This window comes from Erythranthe guttata, chromosome 4, assembly GCF_056151865.1.
Source record: "Erythranthe guttata isolate IM_541 chromosome 4, IM_541, whole genome shotgun sequence".
In the NCBI taxonomy this organism is placed as follows: Eukaryota; Viridiplantae; Streptophyta; class Magnoliopsida; order Lamiales; family Phrymaceae; genus Erythranthe; species Erythranthe guttata.
This window is the reverse complement of record NC_142536.1, coordinates 3559904-3579750: the sequence shown is the minus strand read 5'-3', so window position 1 is coordinate 3579750 and position 19847 is coordinate 3559904. Positions and strand designations below refer to the sequence as shown.

The 19847-nt window shown below is 35.2% G+C and overlaps 4 protein-coding genes across 6 annotated transcripts; 1 reads left to right on the top strand and 3 right to left on the bottom strand.

Annotated features, from left to right (window-relative positions):
- Positions 1-5098: 5098 nt before the first annotated feature.
- On the bottom strand, positions 5099-9430 carry LOC105968915 (Actin binding Calponin homology (CH) domain-containing protein). The gene is made up of 14 exons (XM_012993651.2): positions 8941-9430; positions 8698-8871; positions 8019-8260; positions 7749-7920; positions 7615-7653; positions 7453-7521; positions 7254-7370; positions 6950-7161; positions 6574-6729; positions 6279-6478; positions 6013-6170; positions 5832-5928; positions 5656-5747; positions 5099-5555 (listed from the first exon to the last, which is right to left on the bottom strand). Exons 1-14 carry the CDS (start codon positions 9025-9027, stop codon positions 5367-5369), a joined length of 2004 nt encoding a protein of 667 aa, XP_012849105.1. The 5' UTR covers positions 9028-9430; the 3' UTR covers positions 5099-5366.
- Positions 9431-10751: 1321 nt separating this feature from the next.
- Positions 10752-14887, bottom strand: LOC105969009 (protein PEP-RELATED DEVELOPMENT ARRESTED 1, chloroplastic). Of its 2 annotated transcripts, none has more exons than XM_088816479.1 (9): positions 14438-14860; positions 13771-13926; positions 13615-13683; positions 13349-13519; positions 12760-12903; positions 12529-12666; positions 12348-12413; positions 12079-12138; positions 10752-11127 (listed from the first exon to the last, which is right to left on the bottom strand). In XM_088816479.1, the coding sequence occupies exons 1-9, from the start codon at positions 14735-14737 to the stop codon at positions 11089-11091; spliced, it is 1143 nt and encodes a 380-aa protein (XP_088672605.1). In that variant the 5' UTR covers positions 14738-14860; the 3' UTR covers positions 10752-11088. The 2 variants fall into 2 exon arrangements, with proteins under 2 accessions (XP_088672605.1, XP_012849221.1); XM_012993767.2 differs by lacking the exon at positions 10752-11127 and adding an exon at positions 11389-11815 and having other exon boundaries at positions 14438-14887.
- A 315-nt stretch (positions 14888-15202) lies between these two features.
- LOC105969105 (uncharacterized protein At5g48480) lies at positions 15203-16521 on the top strand. Its single transcript, XM_012993882.2, has 2 exons — positions 15203-15586; positions 16112-16521. Exons 1-2 carry the CDS (start codon positions 15303-15305, stop codon positions 16329-16331), a joined length of 504 nt encoding a protein of 167 aa, XP_012849336.1. The 5' UTR covers positions 15203-15302; the 3' UTR covers positions 16332-16521.
- Positions 16522-17977: 1456 nt separating this feature from the next.
- On the bottom strand, positions 17978-19705 carry LOC105956144 (putative lipid-transfer protein DIR1). Of its 2 annotated transcripts, XM_088816481.1 has the most exons (4): positions 19390-19705; positions 18757-18912; positions 18600-18668; positions 17978-18341 (listed from the first exon to the last, which is right to left on the bottom strand). In XM_088816481.1, exons 3-4 carry the CDS (start codon positions 18610-18612, stop codon positions 18058-18060), a joined length of 297 nt encoding a protein of 98 aa, XP_088672607.1. In that variant the 5' UTR covers positions 18613-18668; positions 18757-18912; positions 19390-19705; the 3' UTR covers positions 17978-18057. The 2 variants fall into 2 exon arrangements, with proteins under 2 accessions (XP_088672607.1, XP_012836742.2); XM_012981288.2 differs by lacking the exons at positions 18600-18668; positions 18757-18912; positions 19390-19705 and having other exon boundaries at positions 17978-18474.
- Positions 19706-19847: the final 142 nt, after the last annotated feature.

Below are 19847 nucleotides of genomic sequence, written 5' to 3'. Positions count from 1 at the left end.
AGAGAGAGAGAGAGAGGATTGAAAATGGGAGGTGGGGAAGGAGACTTGAGAATCAATCTTTATCTATTTTTGATGTTTGACGTATTGTACAAAACTACATCGATGGAGGAAATTATTGAAAAATATATAATATATAATATATAAATATATATAATAGTTTTTAAATGGAATTAATAGGTCAGAAACCGCATGTGTGGTTTGAAAAATGATATTCATGGACTAATAAAAATATAAGGGTAAATTACACTTACACCCCTCAAGTATGCTAAAATAACTTTTAGGTCCCTATAGTATCAGTAATTACAATCACCCCTGAAACATTGTTAGAAATCCTAATGGAATAATACATTGGATAAGTTATTCCGTTAGGGTTCTGACAGACTATAATTAGTATCAAGTAGTGGTGTAGACAACATAGATGTAGCTATGACATGGCTCGATCCTAATATTTCTTGAATCCTCATTTTTTATATAAGATCTATAATTTTTTGTCTATGGTAGAATTAACGGCCCCGCAGGAAACAAATATAGTACTGCATATCGTTCCCTATGACATGAAATCTTGGCTCCGGGTAATTGTTTCAAGGGGATGGTTGTAATTACCAATACCAAATGGATCTTAAAGTTATTTTAGCATACTTAAGGGGTGTAAGTGTAATTTAACCAAAATATAATAGAGAGGGTTTAGGAGGTGGTGAAAAGAGAGTTGGGTGTGGGGCTGATTAAAGGCCAACCACCATATGATCGCACATGGTCCCTTTACTCCCACTTCATTAATGGTGGCCCATTTATTATTTTTTTATTTATTTTTTATTCTTTTTTTATTTTTATTTTTTCAATTATTAATATATATCCATCTTAATTCCATTATATTTACTTATATACATTATCTTCCCTATCTTGTTCTAATACAAACAGAAACAGACATACATACATGACATACACACGTACGTACGTATTTTTTTCCCCTTTTGTTTTGTGGCCGGCCGCTAGACAATTCAACTCTGCAAAAGAAGGTGGTGGCGGCCGCCGCATATAGCTGGCGGTTGTTGTGTATCTATATTTATTATATATAATATATCATGTATATATGTATATATACTGGCTAGCTATATATATATACTTGCTAGGATTGAGGAGGTGTCCAGTTAATTTTTTTTCTTAAAATTAAACAAAAAAGGTTAAGTTTTACTATGTATAGTAAACTGTAATCTCCATAAATCAATAATCTCTGCTTAAATAATAATATTTTGATAATTTAGTATTTTGCTAAATTAATGGAATTTCGTTAGTCCCGACTGTATTAATTTATACAGGTTTAACTGTAATTTAAGTTTGTAATAGTGGATATATATTAAAATGGTTAATTAATTATATATAATCGTTAAGCATAATGATGAGTAATTAGAAAGCATGTTTAATAAATAAGGAACAAAAAGCGACAAATATATATTGATTTAAACTTGTAACCACATGAGAATTGATGGTGCGTGTTTTTAGTGTGATTACGTGTTGTTTCTGATTAAATTAGCATCAATTGGAAATCAAAAAGATAGATTAAGTTAGTTGGATGATGTTGATTACAAGCTAAGGGTTAGTAATATTTTTTTCTTTCTTTATAATCAATCCACTTTAACAAACTTGATTAATCATGGACTTTGTCGAAAAAAACTTATCATTAATCTTGACTTTAATTATATTTTCAGAGGTGTTAGTTTGAAATAATCTATCTTAAGCATTATCATAATTAGTTGTTTACCCTAAGTAAACGATGTACACATCTTTCAACAACCTCCACTATATATTGGTATTGACAATACTAGGGATGTGCACGGGTCATAAATCCACAGGTTTTAGACAAAACCACTATGATTCTGATCCGTCAAACAATGATTCTTGATTTTAAGGAATTAAACTTGTGGATTTTCAACGAGTTTAAGATAGTTTGTTTCACGGTGGGTTATAGATCAAGGACCCAACCGGCACGAGTCGAAACATGTTATAGTTTAAACATATATTTTTTTTAATAATTTATAAGTTTTAGACATGAAAATGAATGACCAAGTGTAAAATCTTAATCGAGTAAAGAGTAAATCAAAATTAATATTATTTAACCATAAACCCGCGGTTCTTCTCCATTTTCGGACATAATCCTATTGATGGATCTATTTGTCGGTCTCAGCTGAAATTTTTCACCGAGTTTGACGGGTTCAACGGGTTCGCTACCCCTAGACAAACAATTAATTAATTGCATTGTAATTCATTTCCACTATACATAATATGCCTTACGTAATTAATTAATTAATTTGATCAACTATTGGAGATGATTGTTAAATTAGTGGAGAATCAGAATTTAATTTTCGAGTGCCAATATGTATAATATCAAAATCCGGACCACACTCTAATGGCTCCCCTAATTATTTGTGGTCCAATATATATGTATATATATGTATATCTTATCAGAATATGATACCCTAATATGAGGTTTAGAATATAATGGCCATTAAATTATTAATTAATGTTGATTAGTATATTATTTCTTTTGTGACATCAAATTAAACACCAATTCTTGTCTAGGTTTATTTATTAAAATTGGTATATAGGAATGAGGCCAATATTTTATATGTATGGAAGTTTAGAAGAATATATTTGAACTTGAAAAAACAAATTAATTTTATGAAAGAAAAATTATAGTACAAGGACCCAATTTTATTTTTCACTTTACATAGGGCAACTTAAGTTCTTGAACCGGATCTATAGCTCCTCTGGTTTGATTTTGGTTTCAGTTTTCGGATTTCGAATACGACATGAAATGAACTTCTCCATTCACGATTTTCAGAAGAAACTTTCACAAAACTTCGCTTCAAATCAATTAGTCTCACTCATTTTGCCCTAAAGCAATGAACACTGCTCGATGTGATTAATTAATTAATTAATTAATTGATTAATAATATTAGCTCAAATCACTCAATATCAATTAAAATGAGAGTTGAATCAAATAAGTTAGATTAAACATCTTATTCAATTAATAAGTTCAAAATCTCGTACTTCTACTCACTAATAATTTTCATAATAAAAATAATTTCAAACCCTTTGCCGACAATTAAATTAAATAGGAGAGGATATCATAATTTTGAAGGGCAAATTTACGGTCACCCGTAAGGTTAAATTACAAAAAAAGTCCATCATGTTTGAGAAATTACAACCACTACCCTTAAATTTACCTAGTGAAGAAGGGGTTTTTCTGTAAAAAAAAACACATAATCGAGGGACAGTTGTAATTACCAAAACAAGAGATTTTTTTTTTTTTTTTTTTTTGATAATTTAACTTTACCTCAAAGGGGTTGCAGTAATTTGTCCCACTTGAAACTAAACATGGAGTCTAATTAATTATAAACTAATAGTGTTAATCAATTATATTGTTCTATTGATTGTAATTAAAAGAAAAATATAAAGGTGTGGTTTCTTAATATAATCGAGACTCACTATTGGTTAGAAGAATATTTAATGAGGACCACAAAAGATGCCAATTAATATCCAACATACACAATTATTTCCCAAAAAGGGAAAGAACTCAAACATGTACTAGAAATTGAAGCCCTTAACTTCATGTAATAAGAGACCACCTTCCACATAAGGAAATAAATCGAATTGTTTTTGAGAAATATAATATATATATATATATATATATATATATATATATATATATATATATATATATATATATATACTAAATAAATTAATGGGGAAAATGGGTGCACATCAAAATTTAATTTTTATTTGTTCTTGTGTGTGTTGTGGGGGGGGGGGGGGGGGGGGGGGGGGGGGGGGGGGGGGGGGGGGGGGGGGGGGGGGGGTGCAAAATAGGTAAAGAGGAACATGGTAGGGTCAATTTTGTCCATAATAGAGTGACATGCATGAAAAGGGCTTTTAAATAATAAGACTAGTTAACTAATCTCTCATAATTAGGCCTAATGCATGCATGTTTTTTAATTTCTAGATAAGAACGCGGCATACATCCACATGCGTTCGTCCATGCTTTTGTATATTATAATAATTATAATAATAATAATATAATCTTTAATTTAATTAATTTGTTAGGACCACTAATTAGTAAACGTTGGTTTGTGACTAATCAATAATTAACAGGTGTATCCTTAATTACTCTAACTACTAAGCTCACGATATGATTGATTTGTATGAATCTCTCTCGGTCCAATTGTTATAGACTATTTATTATAAGTCCAATTTATACAACTAAAATAAAAACAGAGTTTAGCTCGAGCTCAAATAATTTTCTATAAGCTACTCGAGCTAGAGTCTAGATTTTTCAAGCTTACCATTGAGGCTCACGACTCACGAGCCAACTAGCTCTTGAGTTTTGAACAATTAAAAATTAGTTCAAGCTCGACTCATGACATAGCTCAAGCTCATTTGCAAGATCAACTCATTATACCCCTAGAATATGTATATAAAGCATTAAATATGCACGATACGCCTAATTGGACCTCCGACGTGCCCAGTATTATCCACTTATATTGGGCCGGTAAATGAAAGCCCAAAACATAAAGAAATTAATGTAATGACCCAAGGCCACTAGGACTGGGATTTCGGCTTATAATATTAATTAGTGTTCAAATTATAGTTATATTCTAATTAGTATTCTACCACTAATTTCTAACAAATCTCTTGAGTTATATTATGTTGGACTGGAGCATAGGAAGAGTTTTTGTTGGATCAACCCCCAACTTAATCCACCAGCTTTAGTTTTGCTGGTTTGTGACTCATGTGTTCGTCCTATTTGGTGGTATCATCTACCTGCGTGCAGAGTGCGTGATACAACATCAATATAAGAGAGAGAGAGAGAGAGAGAGAGAGAGAGAGAGAGAGAGAGAGAGAGAGAGAGAGAGAGAGAGAGAGAGAGAGAGAGAGAGAGAGAGAGAGAGAGAGAGAGAGAGAGAGAGAGAGAGAGAGAGAGCCGTGGATACCAAATTTTGTATGCAGTGGTGATGCTCCGATACTTATCCCGTATCTCAATGCAAGCAAAAGTTTCGAAAAGCTGAATTCATACTTAGGCAATAATAATATAGCCAACATGTAACAATTGCAATACACAACAAATTTATGAATCAAATGTGTACAAAATAGCATTCTTGTTTACAAACTCCAAATACATTTTTCATGACTATACACATGAGCTGCAATTCAGCACCAAGAAGAAGAAAAAATAATAAAAAAATAAAATAAAGAAATCACTAAACATTCAAAATTTTCAATCAAGAATCAATACAATATATAGAGCTTTCTCTACATATAAGGCTCTTAGAAACTCCAAAACAACATATGTATATATAGATATGTATATATCAATTACAGCTGCTGTCGTCTGTTGATGATTCAGAAGCTGTGTCGTCCATTGTCGAGTTCGAGATCGTGTCCAAAAGGCTTCCACTCTCACTGTCTGAAGATCCACAATTTTGCGTTTCAACGGTTTGTTTATTCAATGTCCAATACATAATACTGGCTGTCAATGTCAGCATCATCTTTTGGTTTACCTAATATATATAATTAAGTAGCCAAGAAAATACGAAAAATATTAAATGAAATACTTGATGAGATTTTGCATCTGTTAAGAACGAAATATAGATTATATACCTCAATTATGTCTTCAGGAAGCAAAAATATCGAACACCCGAGTTTCCTTGCTATACTGATGATGTAGGTTGCGTTCATCTTTTTCTCCTCCTCTACATTATTATTTCAAGTTATTTAAAAAAAAATATAGACGGAGGTACAATTTAATCTGATATTGCACCACGAAAAATACGTACCACTTAATCCTTTTGTGACGAGACTCCAGTTGACCGATCTTGGGTGCACAGCACTAAGTAGCTCTAGGAAAAAGATTCCATCGGATAAGCTCTTATCCTGCATTTTTTTAATCTTTTGATCTGAGTAAAGACGAAAGAGTGTGACAATTGTGTTGATAATTTTATATAATTATGTAAATACCTTGAAGCTGTCCATACGGGTCTGGCAGGATGAATTTCTGACCTTGCTATTAGCCCACTCTAAAATATCGGCATCGGTAATTTCCTTCCCGTGTGAGTGGAATCTTAAGTTCTTCAATAGCTGAAGCATGTTATATCGCATCAACTGCCATAGAAAGGCTGCATGCAAATCAAGTCTAATATTTTAGAGGTTCGGCGTAACAATAATAACATTTATATTATATATATAATGGGGAGATTCATTCATCAAAGAAATGAAAATAATACCCAATATTAGTTTCTTATTTCCTTGGACAATGTCGTTTCCACAAACATTGACGAGGGAAAACTTCAATTGTTTCCCGATTTTGACAACTTGGTTGCAATTTTCGACTTTTCTGAATGGCATTTTAATCGGTGGCTTAGAAGCTATTTTCCAATTCACAATCCCTGGAGACACCTTGTCTAGTGACTCTAGAAGAATCCATCTGCAAATAATAATAATTAAAAGAGGTGTATTAGAATGATAACTACAAACATTGTTAAGTTTTTTTTTTTTTTTAATTATGGCATCAGCACTTACCCATTTCTGAGATCTTCAAAAACGTTGTCGATGAATGAGGAATTTGCCAGACTATTAAGCCAAAAACGAAAGACCCTCTCTTCTCTGGAGATTTGTGCATCGTCAGGTAGAGTTTCGAGAAAAGATATTTGTTTTGTTTGGGTGGAGAGTCCATTCCTACGTGTGGAAAAAAAAATGTTCGATTAGATGTAACAATAAGCAACAATTGTTGACAATCAAAGCAAAGAGTAAAACGAGCAACAGCAATTCTCATAGGCAAGAGAAACTTAATAACAAAAAGGACTAAATGGGCTATTTGGGTGGAAAAAGAAAGCCAGACGGAATCAAGAACTTTCACGTATGCTATAGCATTTCGTATAAAATATTGGTTTCTTACCTGTGCTGGAAAATATGTGCAACAAATGCAAGATTAAGATTCGGACAACCGTCAATGATATCTTTTGCCGTTAAGTATCTTTTGCAACCCATCCTATCAGCATGCTCAAGAACCAACTTTGCTCTTTCAAATAGATCTTTCACCGTCAGTGTGGATGGATTACTGTGTTCTGGTGCTAGAACATTCAACAGATGAGCATATGCCTCTGCATCCTGCAACGAAAATTTGTATCTTAAATATCAATATAACGATGAAAATGAACATGACGCAATAAAGAAGAAAACTCGTAGTTTTCAATTTTTACCTTTATATCGGACGAGAAATTCGTAACCGTTTTCACATAACCTCCCTTCCTCAGCTGGAAATTCATCCACCTCAGTAGAATTTTATCTGGTGGTAGGCTCATCAACTCCTCCACATCCTGCGTTATCGAGTAATATATTGGTGAATAAATACGAATTTTTGTTCAATTTATATTGGAATAAAATATTTTCTTTTTTTACCTTGCTATCATCAACCAGCTCCACCAACTGCGGTGTTTTCTTCAAGTTGAGATCCGCCAATAGTTGTATCTAAAACAAACATAGAAACTCGGATGTCAAATTTTAAACACATGGCATATAAATCGAAGTATAAAGTGTAAGTATGCGAAAAAGATCTTTCACCTTGATAAGTTGAGATATCACTCCAAGAACAAGGTGTCTCTGAATATCGAACACAATGAACAAACATATCAGTCTCTGATTCTAGAAATCGAAAAATTAATTATAAAATGAATTAGGCATGCATGCATGCATACCCTTCCTTCAATAAAGTCTTGAGTCCCTATATTAACAAGAGTACATCCAATCGCCTTAGCAGAATTGAGGCACAGGGTATGATTCTCATTCCTCTCCCACGGATTGAGAATCCTCTTTGTATTTATAGCCCGTTCGTCGATTGTTCCAGGTACCGCAACATTAATAAGCTTACTGCATTTTATTTTATATATTTAATATTCAAAGCAATCTCGAGAGAAAATATATAAGCAAATGAAGGCGGGAACGCAATACAAGATAAATCAAATCACCAGATAAGAACTCCGTCTTTGGCAATCTCAAAGAGATCATTTGTTGCAGGATCTATAGGAAGGTCTTTCTTCAAGAACTCGTCTCCACCGAGATAGTTGTTGATGTGCGCGACATATGATGATTTTTCGGACTCGCTTATTGTGTGCAGCAGTGTCGAAGTGGGAGATTTTAGAAATGCGGACGCATTTTTTGTGCCACTTCCCCTTCTTTCGGTTGCGAGTGCTTGTAGTTTCAAATAAACCTAGTACAGAGTTATCGAAATTTCTTACAGCGAACACAACAAAAAAGTAGAATACGAAGAAAAACATGAAATCGAATCAGAAGATTTTTTTTTATCCGAAGATGCGGGGTGATACAAAATGATCAAAGATCTGTTCAAATCGACATACGTAAACGCGATTCAGTTCGCCCGATGAAGCCAATAGAGAAAACACAGTAGAGACTCGACAAATTTAGAATAGTTTAAGCCCTTCTCTAATTGCAGAGAATTGAGAAAATAAATTAAATGAAAAAACTCAGATATAAATTCCACAAACTGTTCTGATCTCTCTCAGTTTCTACATCTTTCCAAAAATTCGGGGAAAAATTAAAACAGAGAAGAATTCAGGGTCATCTCATTTGAATTTCGATCCTTCAGTTTTGAAATTCGTAATCCAATTCACATGAAAGATTACTTACCCTGAGAAAGAGTTCGAAATCAACATCAATCTCCAAATCCTGATACGATTCCTGAAGAAACGAAGCTCTCTCTTGCTCCGACAGATTCTCTCCGACGTGCTTCAGCCTCGACATTTTCTCCGGCAGCTCCGCCAGCTTCAAACCAGCTCCGCTCTCTCTCCTCATAGCCACGAACTGCACGATAACCGCACACATTCACAACCGTACCCAAATCAGAAAACCAAAAAAAAAAAAAAAACTCACAGAAGATTTCAGCGTCCGGAGCTCCACTTGAGTAAACTGATTCTGTAGCCATGGATCCGAAACCAGCACCCCAAAATATCCAGCCATAATTTTTTTTCCTTCAATTCTAAACAGATAATTGAAAAATCTCTGAGAAAAAAAAGTTGTTTGTGAAGAAACAGAATGGGGACGGATGGGAGAGAAAGAGAGCTGTCAGTGGGTAAAGCTTTTGATTCAAAATTTGAGAATTCAAATTATGACGCTTCTGTCCTTCGTTAACCACTGGGCTGCATTATGAGATTGTACAGTGTGCAAAAAAAAGGGGGGTACTTTTTTGAATTGAACAAATTGTCGTTTATTGGGAGTGAAACAGTGCCAATTTTTCATGAAAAAGATGTGTTTTTTATTTTTATTTTTCCTTTTTTATTTTCTCTCTCTTCTGCCATTTTAGAGGATTCAAATCTGTGTTTAACGGTCAGTCATTAGGTTGACTACTGTTATCTGTTTCAATAATTAGTATCACGTGGATGGGGTTAACTCAGGGGTATTTGTTGTAATTATATTATAAAGTTATAATTATTTATGGGTCCTTTAATTTTATGTTGGTTTGTAATTAGGTGTCAAAATTGGAACGAAATTATGAAATGTCCGAATTTCGTCGATTTCAACTTGAATATTTTCAATTTTTCAAAGGAATTGGAATACATATTAGATTTCAATTTATAATCCAATTTTAATTTCCAAATATTCCTCCTTTTTTCTTTCGAAAAATACACTTATTTTAGTAGCGATATTACGATTTACTATAATCATCGTCGATTACAATTCAATTTTTTAGTATCATATATATATATATATATATATATATATATATATATATATATATATATATATATATATATATATATATATATATATATATATATATATATATATTAGTTTTTTAGCGAGAAAATTGTTTTCTGCGAAAAATTATATCACGAAATTTAAATACCTGGATAATAAAAAAAAATCATAAAAATTCTATGATATAAAGATACTAAATAAAATCCCAATTATTTTTGCTGAAAATGGAGTGGGTGAACTATTGATGGAGCTTTTAAATGATTACTCCAACACATGAAGAATTCTGTGTCTGTGTCTTCTAGATTGGCACTTAATTAACTTATTTAATGATTAATAAAGTTTTTAAAGCATGTAATTAATGAATGTAGTATACTGCAGTAAATAATTGTAAGGCAACATCTTTGCCTCTTTATAACCTTCTCTAATTGACCAATATATTTTCTACATCAACTTTCTTAACTGCTGTTACATATATATATTATTTTTTGGTGGATGAAAATTAGAATTTGAAAAGGAATTAATTGGAAGATTAAATAAAATGGGCATTTTGGTCGTTTGGTGTAAGAACGATGAGATTGTCATAATCCAATTCCAAGGCCCACCAAGAGAAAGATGACTTGCTTTTTTGAAAAAAGTTTGAATTGATTACCAAATACACCCATTTTCTTGATTTTAATTTTAACTCGAATAGAAATGTTTGTGAAAGGATTTGTGGTTTGGTAGGCATGACAACTCCCTGATTGTTCAATTAATAATCAAACGAACTTGGCTCTGATATCGTTTATAGGACCTCAAACGCTATCAGTTCAAAAGAAAAGAGTAAACTCTAGTCTTATAGTGTATTCAGCACACACAAGCATCTTCCGCATTCGTTGTGGGTCGTCCATAATATATAAACACTGTCTTTTTTATAATATAAATAAATATATATATATATATATATATATATATATATATATATATATATATATATATATATATATATATATTAGAATACTTCATCTATATATTTATATATAATAGGGTGGGGAGACAATTTGGTAGGCAGCCTAAGTTGGCATGGGCCAAGTGCAAGATATGGTGTGCAAAGGCAAATCACAAAGAGCACATAGCACACACATACTAATTATAATACTTAACCAAAAAATTAGCAAACATACATGTGCTTCACTTTCTCTCTCTTCAGTCCTTTTCTCCTTATTTTGCTTTTCTTTTCAGCAATTGCATGTGCTTCACTTTTATTCCATGGGTACATTAAAAGGAAGAAAATGGCTATTTTCGACGTTTCGATTGTACTCTGTCTCTCTTAGAGCAACTCCAATGTTAAGTCGTCAAACGAAGCATCAGATGCTCGATTGATTTCTAGCATAAAATGAATCATTATCTTTAAAATAATATTAATTTTTTGTAATTATTTTTTTTTTTTTTTTTGCACAAACTATGTTTGAGTGGTTTACAAAAATCAGAATCATTAGAAGGGTCTTTATGATGTGTTAGATCACATTGCAAAAAGCAGTAGGCCCAATCCCACACATGGGTTTGCCCACCCATTATTTATTTATTTATTTATATATAATCATCATTTATATTGATTAGACATGATTAAAAAATAGTGTACAACTCAAAATATAACACCATTCTTGATTTGCTTCATCATGAATAGGAAGATTATGCATCACTCGCAAAATCTTCAAGCAGTTTAAAATTCAATAAAAATTTCTAGTTGTCTTTCTACTTTGACACCCCATACAGCCTTATGTGATCATGATTACATTGTAGAACTTCCTTACTATACAAACAAAGAGATTCACTATTATAACGATTTCGTACGGCAAGTTCGATTCTTCAGAGTTGAACTACAAATTCACTATAGCTAGCAACATGTGAACTACTTGCTGTTTGCTAAGAATATCATGTATGTCGAAAGAAGGCAATCTAATCTCTCCTAGTATATTGATACTCAGTGTCTCAAAAAACGACTCACTGCATTTAGTGTGGAAGAACGCTAAAATGCAATTTCTTCGAGAATTTGGAGTGTGTTCTGATGAACCTGTGATAGTACCAAGAAATGAATGGATTTGATTTAGCAGTGACGTACAGAATCGAGGGATCTAGAGGCCTTTATTTATCTTTCCAACTTAGTTTGTACTCGTTGTGACATTAATTCATTTTTCTCTATCAGAATTTTGTTTTTCGATATGCGCAAGTGGCATGCATGCTGATGATTTCTATAGTTTCTCATTCAAAAAATTCCTACTATAAATACAACTCAAAAATAGGAAGTTTCCGAGGGAAAGAGAGAAAGAGAGTTACCCATTCTAGATGCTGTGCTGTGATTCCAGATACGTTACCAGCATATATGCCACCTAACACCTGGTTTCTCAGTAAAATAAAAAAAAAACGAGGGTAAAGAAAAATGCCATGCTTCCGACCGTCAAACTAAAAGCGTATGTTTACAATTTCTCCCAAGAGTGAGTTCATGTATAGTTATAAATTTGAAACATACCTTTTCGTAAACTTTTGCAGTCACGTCAATTTCCAAAATAATCGAAAATATGAATAGTTAACCCAAAGAACCATACCTTGGAAACAGTTTCAAGAAACATGCCAGGGCGCACGGGTAATGCTTTAACACCAGTAACACTAGCCTGGAGATCAAGATTTGGAGCACGCATTAAATTATCTCATGCGGGTTATATATATAAATATATATAACATGATAAGTTTTTACTTTGGCTCATAAAAACAGAACGAACAACTCACCCTTCCTGCAATTCCGATGGGTGTGTTTTCACCTCCGGAATTATCGGAGCCTTCGTCTTTCCCCAGCATTACATTTTTTATCATGCCACGCACAGTTATCCCCGGTCTCAAAGCCACGAGTTTAGTCAAAAAATTGACCTGTTAAAATGCAGGTAGAAAAATTAACACAATTTAGAAGTTTTTGTAAATTATTGCTAGGTAAAAAGGCGGACTGAAATATTAATATGTGACCTCTGATTCAGGTAGTGTGTTAAAACCACGGTCATTTCTTTCGTCCAGTATTCCACCACCCATCATATTCCTAGCTTCTTCTCTTATCAGAACGAGTCTTGCAAGTAGCTTTCGATCTGGAACTTCAGGACGGGATTCCATTGTCTACATACATAAGATGCGTTTGGCATAGACCAATAAGATGCCTCCATAAAAATTACTTTTCAGAAAAGTGAACTAGAATAATAAGCATGAACAATCCTTTTTATCCTATCCCACACGAGGGCCTAATGACTTTCCAAATCCAAGAATGTGGAATTTTTCATAAATGGTTAACAGCAAAGATTTCTTGCATATTTTTATTGAAATTTATTATATTTAATGTCGTCAAGAACTCCGATGGTAAAAATTATCAATGGTGGCAAACGACAATATCATCCAGCAATAAAGCAATTTGTATTTGGAAAATTCTATCAAGAAATGAACTATAGTATGGTGTTTTTTTCGTTTCTTCATTATAAATAATGGGGTATAGAAGAAAGTACACAACCATCAAAAGGGAAAGATAGTTACAGATCAAAGAAAAAATATGCAAATTTGCAAAACCAACCTCCAAAATATCATCAGCCTGGTTAGCTATGTCGTTCAAATTCGCCCCTGGAAGATGAACTTTCGTGCCGTTTTCACCCTGAAACACACCACCACCTGCCGCCACTCGCCTCATTAATTCTTGCCTGCTCTCCTTTTGTGGGGTTCTGCAAAGCAGTCCAATAACTTGAACCTGAAAAACCGCGGAACAGAAGTTTCTTAATCAGCACAAACTTTAACAAAAGAACCAACTAACAAATGGTGGTAGGAGTTGTTTAGTTGTCTTACATGAGGAGGGCATTTTTTTGTGAGATGAGATAATACAGTCTCCTTTATAACCTCCAACAGAGACTTCCTCTGAAAAAGAAGATGACGAACAAACTCGTGAATCATACTTCATAGAATTCAATCACCGCTTTAATTGTAGAAAGTTTCGATAATTACCTTTTCGTCCTGATCCTTTTCGGCAAGTTGTATCATGTAATCGAGAGCCATCATAAAACCCGACTCCATCTCGTCAACTCTCTTGCCTATCACTCCTTGTGCAGCCAATTGCACCGCCACCTCCTCAGAAGCTTCGTCCATGTTCATATCCTGCAACTGCTCGTGCATGTATATACATACGTAAAACTTACAATGTGCATCGGCTATTCAAATGGAGGAAGTTCACTACAAAAACTAATCAAATCGAACTTCGATATATACCATCAAACACATGAACTATTCCAAAACAACAATTTTCACGGCATTCGAATCAAATCATGAATGCAAAGCACAAACAAATCGTCTCGTTTATGCAAAACTCTGAAGCCCTTCAAGCATTTACAAATCCATGTCAAAACTTGCAGGCCTTAACAATAATTTATATTTTAATGCTCTACATCACAAATTCACAATAGAGCTCGAAATATTTGACAGGAAGTATGTACAGAAAATTAAGAACAAGCAAATTCACATTATAAAAGTTCCCAACACCGAGCAACTCAACAATACACAAACAACAAGCTTAAGGGGAAATAAAACAAAATTAATTTCACGGGCAGACAAATTAAATTACACGGAAAATAAAACCAGAAAGATAATTAGGGAAAAAATCTCAATTAGGACTTACGAGTTTCACCATTTCTTCGAGAACGGAGGTAACCTGCTCACCACCTTTGAGCAAGGCTTCGTACTGAGAAGCATCCATTTTTTTCTCTCCGGTTCCCTTATTCTCTACGCCGTCGTTAGCAACGAATCCGTCCATCGGAGGAACGCCTTCGGTGGCGGCAACACGGAGGCCCGAAAATTCGGCCCGTTTGGGGAACTGTTTGAGGTTGAAGCTGTAAAGGCGTCTGTGTTGAATTGGTGAGTTTGAATTTGAAATTGAATTGGGAGAGAAGGCGACGAATGGAACGGTGGCAGACGCCATTGAAGGAGGCTACTGTAGTTTACTGTATTAAGATAAACCGTAGAAAGGAAATATCCAAACACAGGGGAGAGAAGGTAAAGAAAAAAAGCGAATATTACGTTCACGCCCCTATGGTCTAGCTAGACCCTAGCACATCAAACCCAAAGTTGCAAGGGTATAAATGTCATTCCGTAACCATAAAGCTGCAGATTACAGGTGAAACTTAATTAACGGTCGGATTTCTCCCTCACTAAAAGCATATTAAAAAGCACCGTCGGATGAGAACCGCAACAGAAGAGCTGCAACCGTTGCAGATAAAGCAGTGGCAGCCTCGTGAATAAAGACAAAATGTGAGGGGGAATTACCGGAGGGTAAAATTTATGAGTAAGGACAAAAGGGAGGGGGCCCCACCCCGAAAAGCACGATTAGCTAATGACGGAATTGCCCCTGAACGTTTCCGCTTCCTATAAATATCCCTCCTGCAATATTGCTGCACGCATCACGCAGTCCATTTATTCATTGACATTTCTCACTCTAGAATTCCTCCTTCCATTCACTTTCTCACTCTTAGGGTTTAATTCGCAGGATGGTGCTGGAGGCAGAAGAGGTTGTTGTTGCAGCTGGTAACGGTTCGACGGCAGCTGCTCCTCGTGTGGTGTTTACTTCGGGGAAGCCGTGGTTGGCTGTGGAGCCGCCGAGAGCCATCGACGCCGTGGAGTTCTACAAGGCGGCGTTCGGAGCGGAGGAGGTGGGCCGCGTGGCTCATGCTAAGAGGAAGGCGGAGCAGGATCTCCCTCTCATTCTCGCCGCCGAGCTCAAGATTGGCTCCTTCGTCTTCGTCGTCTCTAACTTCATTGAAGGCTCTGCTCTGTACGTTTTTTGAGCTTTTATTTACTGTTGAGCTCATTATTTGTTTTGCTTGTTCGTATTTTCATTTCGTTTTGCTAGATTTGTCTGGATCCTTGTTTTCTGGTTTCGCCTCGTGTATTTATCGATGATGCATGTTATTTTTTCTCTCTGATGCTTCGGTTTATTGAGATCCTGAACGACGATGTGGAGAAATCTTCTGTGGTTTCTGTCATGATATTGAAGTGGAACGCTCTGATTTTTATAATTTTTTTGCTCTCTGATCATATGTTATTTGTTTGCAAATATGTTCATCATTTGAATTTTGAAATATTTTTTTTGGTTACTATTTTCTTCGTAACTCAGTGAGTCAGTGGTCATTGAGTTTTCGTGAGCATTAAATGCGTGTATAGACCTGTAGCAGGATGTTTATTTATTTATTTATTTATTAATAATAAAATAATGTTATACAATACAGTATGCAGAATGTTGTGATCCCACTGATTCGATATACTTCCGACTTAAATAATAATATATATATATTTTCAGGCTGAAGTCTGCGATGAATGGCATCGTCTTCACCCTGCAAACGGACGACGTTGAAACTGCGGTCGACAAAGCTGTGGCAGCTGGTGCTGTTTTATATGGCGAGGCCGACGAGGCTGAACGCGCGTGCTTTAGTGGTCGCACGGCATTTGTCAAGGATCCATACGGCAATGTCTGGTTTATCGCCTCCCCGTTTCAACCGTCCCCTGACGTGGCAGCTTAGGAGCCCTTGATCTGTTTTACTCTTATCTACCCTACTTGCTTACTTTTTATTCATGTTTGGACTTTTTTTAATTAGGAGTAAATTTGGACGTTTAATTGCTTTATTATAATCAAACAGAAGGCTTGCTTAATTCTTCTGCTACTTAACGGCCGTTAATGACTTCCTTTTTTTAATGCCATTTTTTTATTAATCTGCTATTATTGGATGGATGGAAAATTTGAGCTGCATTGGGAAACCCGTACAGTGGTAATTCCTCGTGAAACGACAAAATTGTACTTTGGATATCTTTATTTTGTTTGGTTTTGTATATTTGAAATGGGTTGGGTTTGGGATGGAATGAAACGGAAATGGTATATGCGCGCCTGGGGGAGGGGGACTTTTGTGGTGGTCCCCACGCTTCTGTGTTTCTGATTTTTGTCTTGTTGGAGAGTGGGATTAATATTGTGAATAGTTTGTTCCTTTTTTCATGTTCATTTTACTACTCTGACTAATGCTATCTTTCATTGTGTGCTTTTATCTTTTATATAAAAAGAGTTCTAAATATTGAAAATGTATATATAATTACAGTTTATTTTTTATTTTGTATTTTTTTGTATTATAATCTAAATAAAGAATGGATTCGAGCTCAAGCAAAAAAAAAAAAAAAAAAGGACTCAACGAGCTTTAACTAGACAAAATGAACTTGAGAGCTCGCTCTAGCTCGAGCTTGACTCGTTCATACCCCTAATCTTGAGTTGCATAGCATCTTATCAAATTGATTTGTATAGGGTTCTAGTCTTTCGGGTTTTATTTATATTAAAAAATAACCGGGTTGAGCCTAGTTGGTATTCTTGTCCCGGCCCGTTAAGCCCAGGCCCACCCGCAGTTCCGGCCCGTCAAGCCTTCAAAAGCCCACCGTCAAAGCCCAGTGAATTTTCTCCCTAAAAATATGTAGCTGTATGGCCAAGTAAAATGACGATTTTCCCCTGGAATATGGCTGTTTTATAGCTATTGCAGGGGCAAAATCGTCATTTTACGGCCCCAGCGTCTCACTAAAACTTTTGGTGCTGTAAACCAACAAACATCTTTCTTCAAAAAAAAAAAAAACCAACAAACATCTTAATCCCCAAACTTATTTAGTTATTTTACAGTCATCCACATACATGAATTAATCTAGCACACGTTACAAAGTTATCGCAACACGACGATAGAAAATATTTATATATAAAAAAAAAGAGTAAATTACAAACACCCCCTGAGGTATGATCAAATTACAAAAAAACCCCTCTTGTTTGGATAATTACATCTACCCCCTCAACTATGATTTTTTCTTACACCTCCACCCTTATGGTCCCAAATTCAACATAATCATCTAGATTCCGTGAAATGTGCTCTAGTTTGTACTCGTTTTGTGTAAAAATACAGTTTCCGATGCACCACAAACTGATATATACAAGCTAAAAATCACATATTATGATCATCTTGCTCCATAATGTAGAGTTTGAATGGGATAAAACAGGTACAAAAGTGATAATATTCCATATAATCTCGAATATTCCACTAAATTTGAGGAGTTGAGGGGGTGATTGTAATTATCCAAACAAGATGGGTGTTTTTGTAATTTGACCATACCTCAGGGGGTGTTTGTAATTTACCCAAAAAAAAACTACATATTAATAGCGTACTTTTATTTAAAATCTTAATCATAAAACTTCACCGAAACCAACAACAAATTAAACGATAATATTTAACATTCAGTGGGATTAGGGATATTGCATTTGGCAGGAAGTGCCAAGGCAAGATCAGGATCAATCCCAAGAGAAGGCAACATAAACGAGTTCTTATACGAACACAAGCACTTCAAATCCGCCCCCGAGACGACGGCGTCGCAGCATTCCGGCGAAGGCTCCACCGGATTAGGCTGCACCACCGACGGCTTGCACGCCGTCAAACCATCTTCCGTCACGTTGCACAAGTCCATCGCCTTAGCTCCGGCAAGAAACACCACCATCGCCGCCACTAGCACCGCCACTTTGGTAATTCCACCACCCGCCATTATATATCGAGAAATTAAAAAAAGAAAAGTTTAAATGATTTATAACTATAGTTTGATGTGTGTTCTCTTATTGCTTTGTTGCATGTTAATTTTTATTCATTTCTATTGTATATATATAGAGATTGAGGAATGGATTTGAGCCTTAAGTTGTGAGCCCGTGATGGAGAAAGTTGTCAGCACTAACTTTAAGAAAAGAACAGACAAAAATGGTGGTAAGAGTTTAGTTGTCTTACATGAGGAGGGCATTTTTTTGTGAGATGAGATAATACAGTCTCCTTTATAACCTCCAACAGAGACTTCCTCTGAAAAAGAAGATAACGAACAAACACGTGAAATCATACTTCACAGAATTCAGTCATTACTTTAATTGTAGAAAGTTTCGATAATTACCTTCTCGTCCTGATCCTTCTCGGCAAGTTGTATCATGTAATCGAGAGCCATCATAAAACCCGACTCCATCTCGTCAACTCTCTTGCCTATCACTCCTTGTGCAGCCAATTGCACCGCCACCTCCTCAGAAGCTTCGTCCATGTTCATATCCTGCAACTGCTCGTGCATGTATATATGTAAAACTTACAATGTGCATTGGAGAAAGAAGAAGTACATACAAACGAGATATTCAATTGGAGGAAGTTCACTACAATAACTAATCAAAAAATCGAACTCCGCTATATACCATCAAACACATAAACTATTCCGAGACAACAATTTTCACGGCATTCGAATCAAATCATGAATGCAAAGCACAAACAAATCGTCTCGTTTATGCAAAACTCTGATTTTATATTTTAATGCTCTACATCAACAATTAGGCTGAAATATTTGACAGAAAGTATGCACAGAAAATTAAGAACAAGCAAATTGACATTATAAAAGCTCCCAACACTGAGCAACTAAACAATTCATCAATAACAAGCTTAAGGGGTAATAAAACAAAATTAATTTCACGGGCAGACAAATTAAATTACACAGGAAAATAAAACCAGAAAGATGATTAGGGAAAAAACCTGAATTAGGACTTACGAGTTTCACCATTTCTTCGAGAACGGAGGTGACCTGCTCACCACCTTTGAGCAAGGCTTCGTACTGAGAAGCATCCATTTTTTTCTCTCCGGTTCCCTTATTCTCTACGCCGTCGTTTCTAACGAATCCGTCCATCGGAGGAACGCCTTCGGTGGCGGCAACACGGAGGGCCGAAAATTCGGCCCGTTTGGAGAACTGTTTGAGGTTGAAGCTGTAAAGGCGTCTGTGGTGAATTGGTGAGTTTGAATTTGAAATTGAATTGGGAGAGAAGGCGACGAATGGAACGGTGGCAGACGCCATTGAAGGAGGCTACTGTAGTTTACTGTATAAGATAAACCGTAGAAAGGAAATATCCAAACACAGGAGAGAGAAGGTAAAGAAAAGGAAAATATTACGTTCAGGCCCCTATAGTCTAGCTAGACCCTAGCACATCAAACCCAAAGTTGCAAGGGTATAAT

What these genes read in the sequence shown, in the direction of transcription:
- LOC105968915 (XM_012993651.2), bottom strand. Translation starts at nt 9,027, where the DNA reads ATGGCTGGATATTTTGGGGTGCTGGTTTCGGATCCATGGCTACAGAAT. An exon ending in TCCGGACGCTGAAATCTTCT is followed by an intron (nt 8,872 to 8,940) that starts GTGAGTTTTTTT and finishes GTTATCGTGCAG; the next exon opens with TTCGTGGCTATGAGGAGAGA. An exon ending in TTTGAAGATCTCAGAAATGG is followed by an intron (nt 6,479 to 6,573) that starts GTAAGTGCTGAT and finishes TATTATTTGCAG; the next exon opens with ATGGATTCTTCTAGAGTCAC.
- LOC105969009 (XM_012993767.2), bottom strand. Translation starts at nt 14,737, where the DNA reads ATGGCGTCTGCCACCGTTCCATTCGTCGCCTTCTCTCCCAATTCAATT. An exon ending in TCGAAGAAATGGTGAAACTC is followed by an intron (nt 13,927 to 14,437) that starts GTAAGTCCTAAT and finishes ATGCACGAGCAG; the next exon opens with TTGCAGGATATGAACATGGA. An exon ending in AGGCTGATGATATTTTGGAG is followed by an intron (nt 12,904 to 13,348) that starts GTTGGTTTTGCA and finishes TTATGTATGTAG; the next exon opens with ACAATGGAATCCCGTCCTGA.
- LOC105956144 (XM_012981288.2), bottom strand. Translation starts at nt 18,366, where the DNA reads ATGGCGGGTGGTGGAATTACCAAAGTGGCGGTGCTAGTGGCGGCGATG.
- LOC105969105 (XM_012993882.2), top strand. Translation starts at nt 15,303, where the DNA reads ATGGTGCTGGAGGCAGAAGAGGTTGTTGTTGCAGCTGGTAACGGTTCG. An exon ending in TTCATTGAAGGCTCTGCTCT is followed by an intron (nt 15,587 to 16,111) that starts GTACGTTTTTTG and finishes ATATATTTTCAG; the next exon opens with GCTGAAGTCTGCGATGAATG.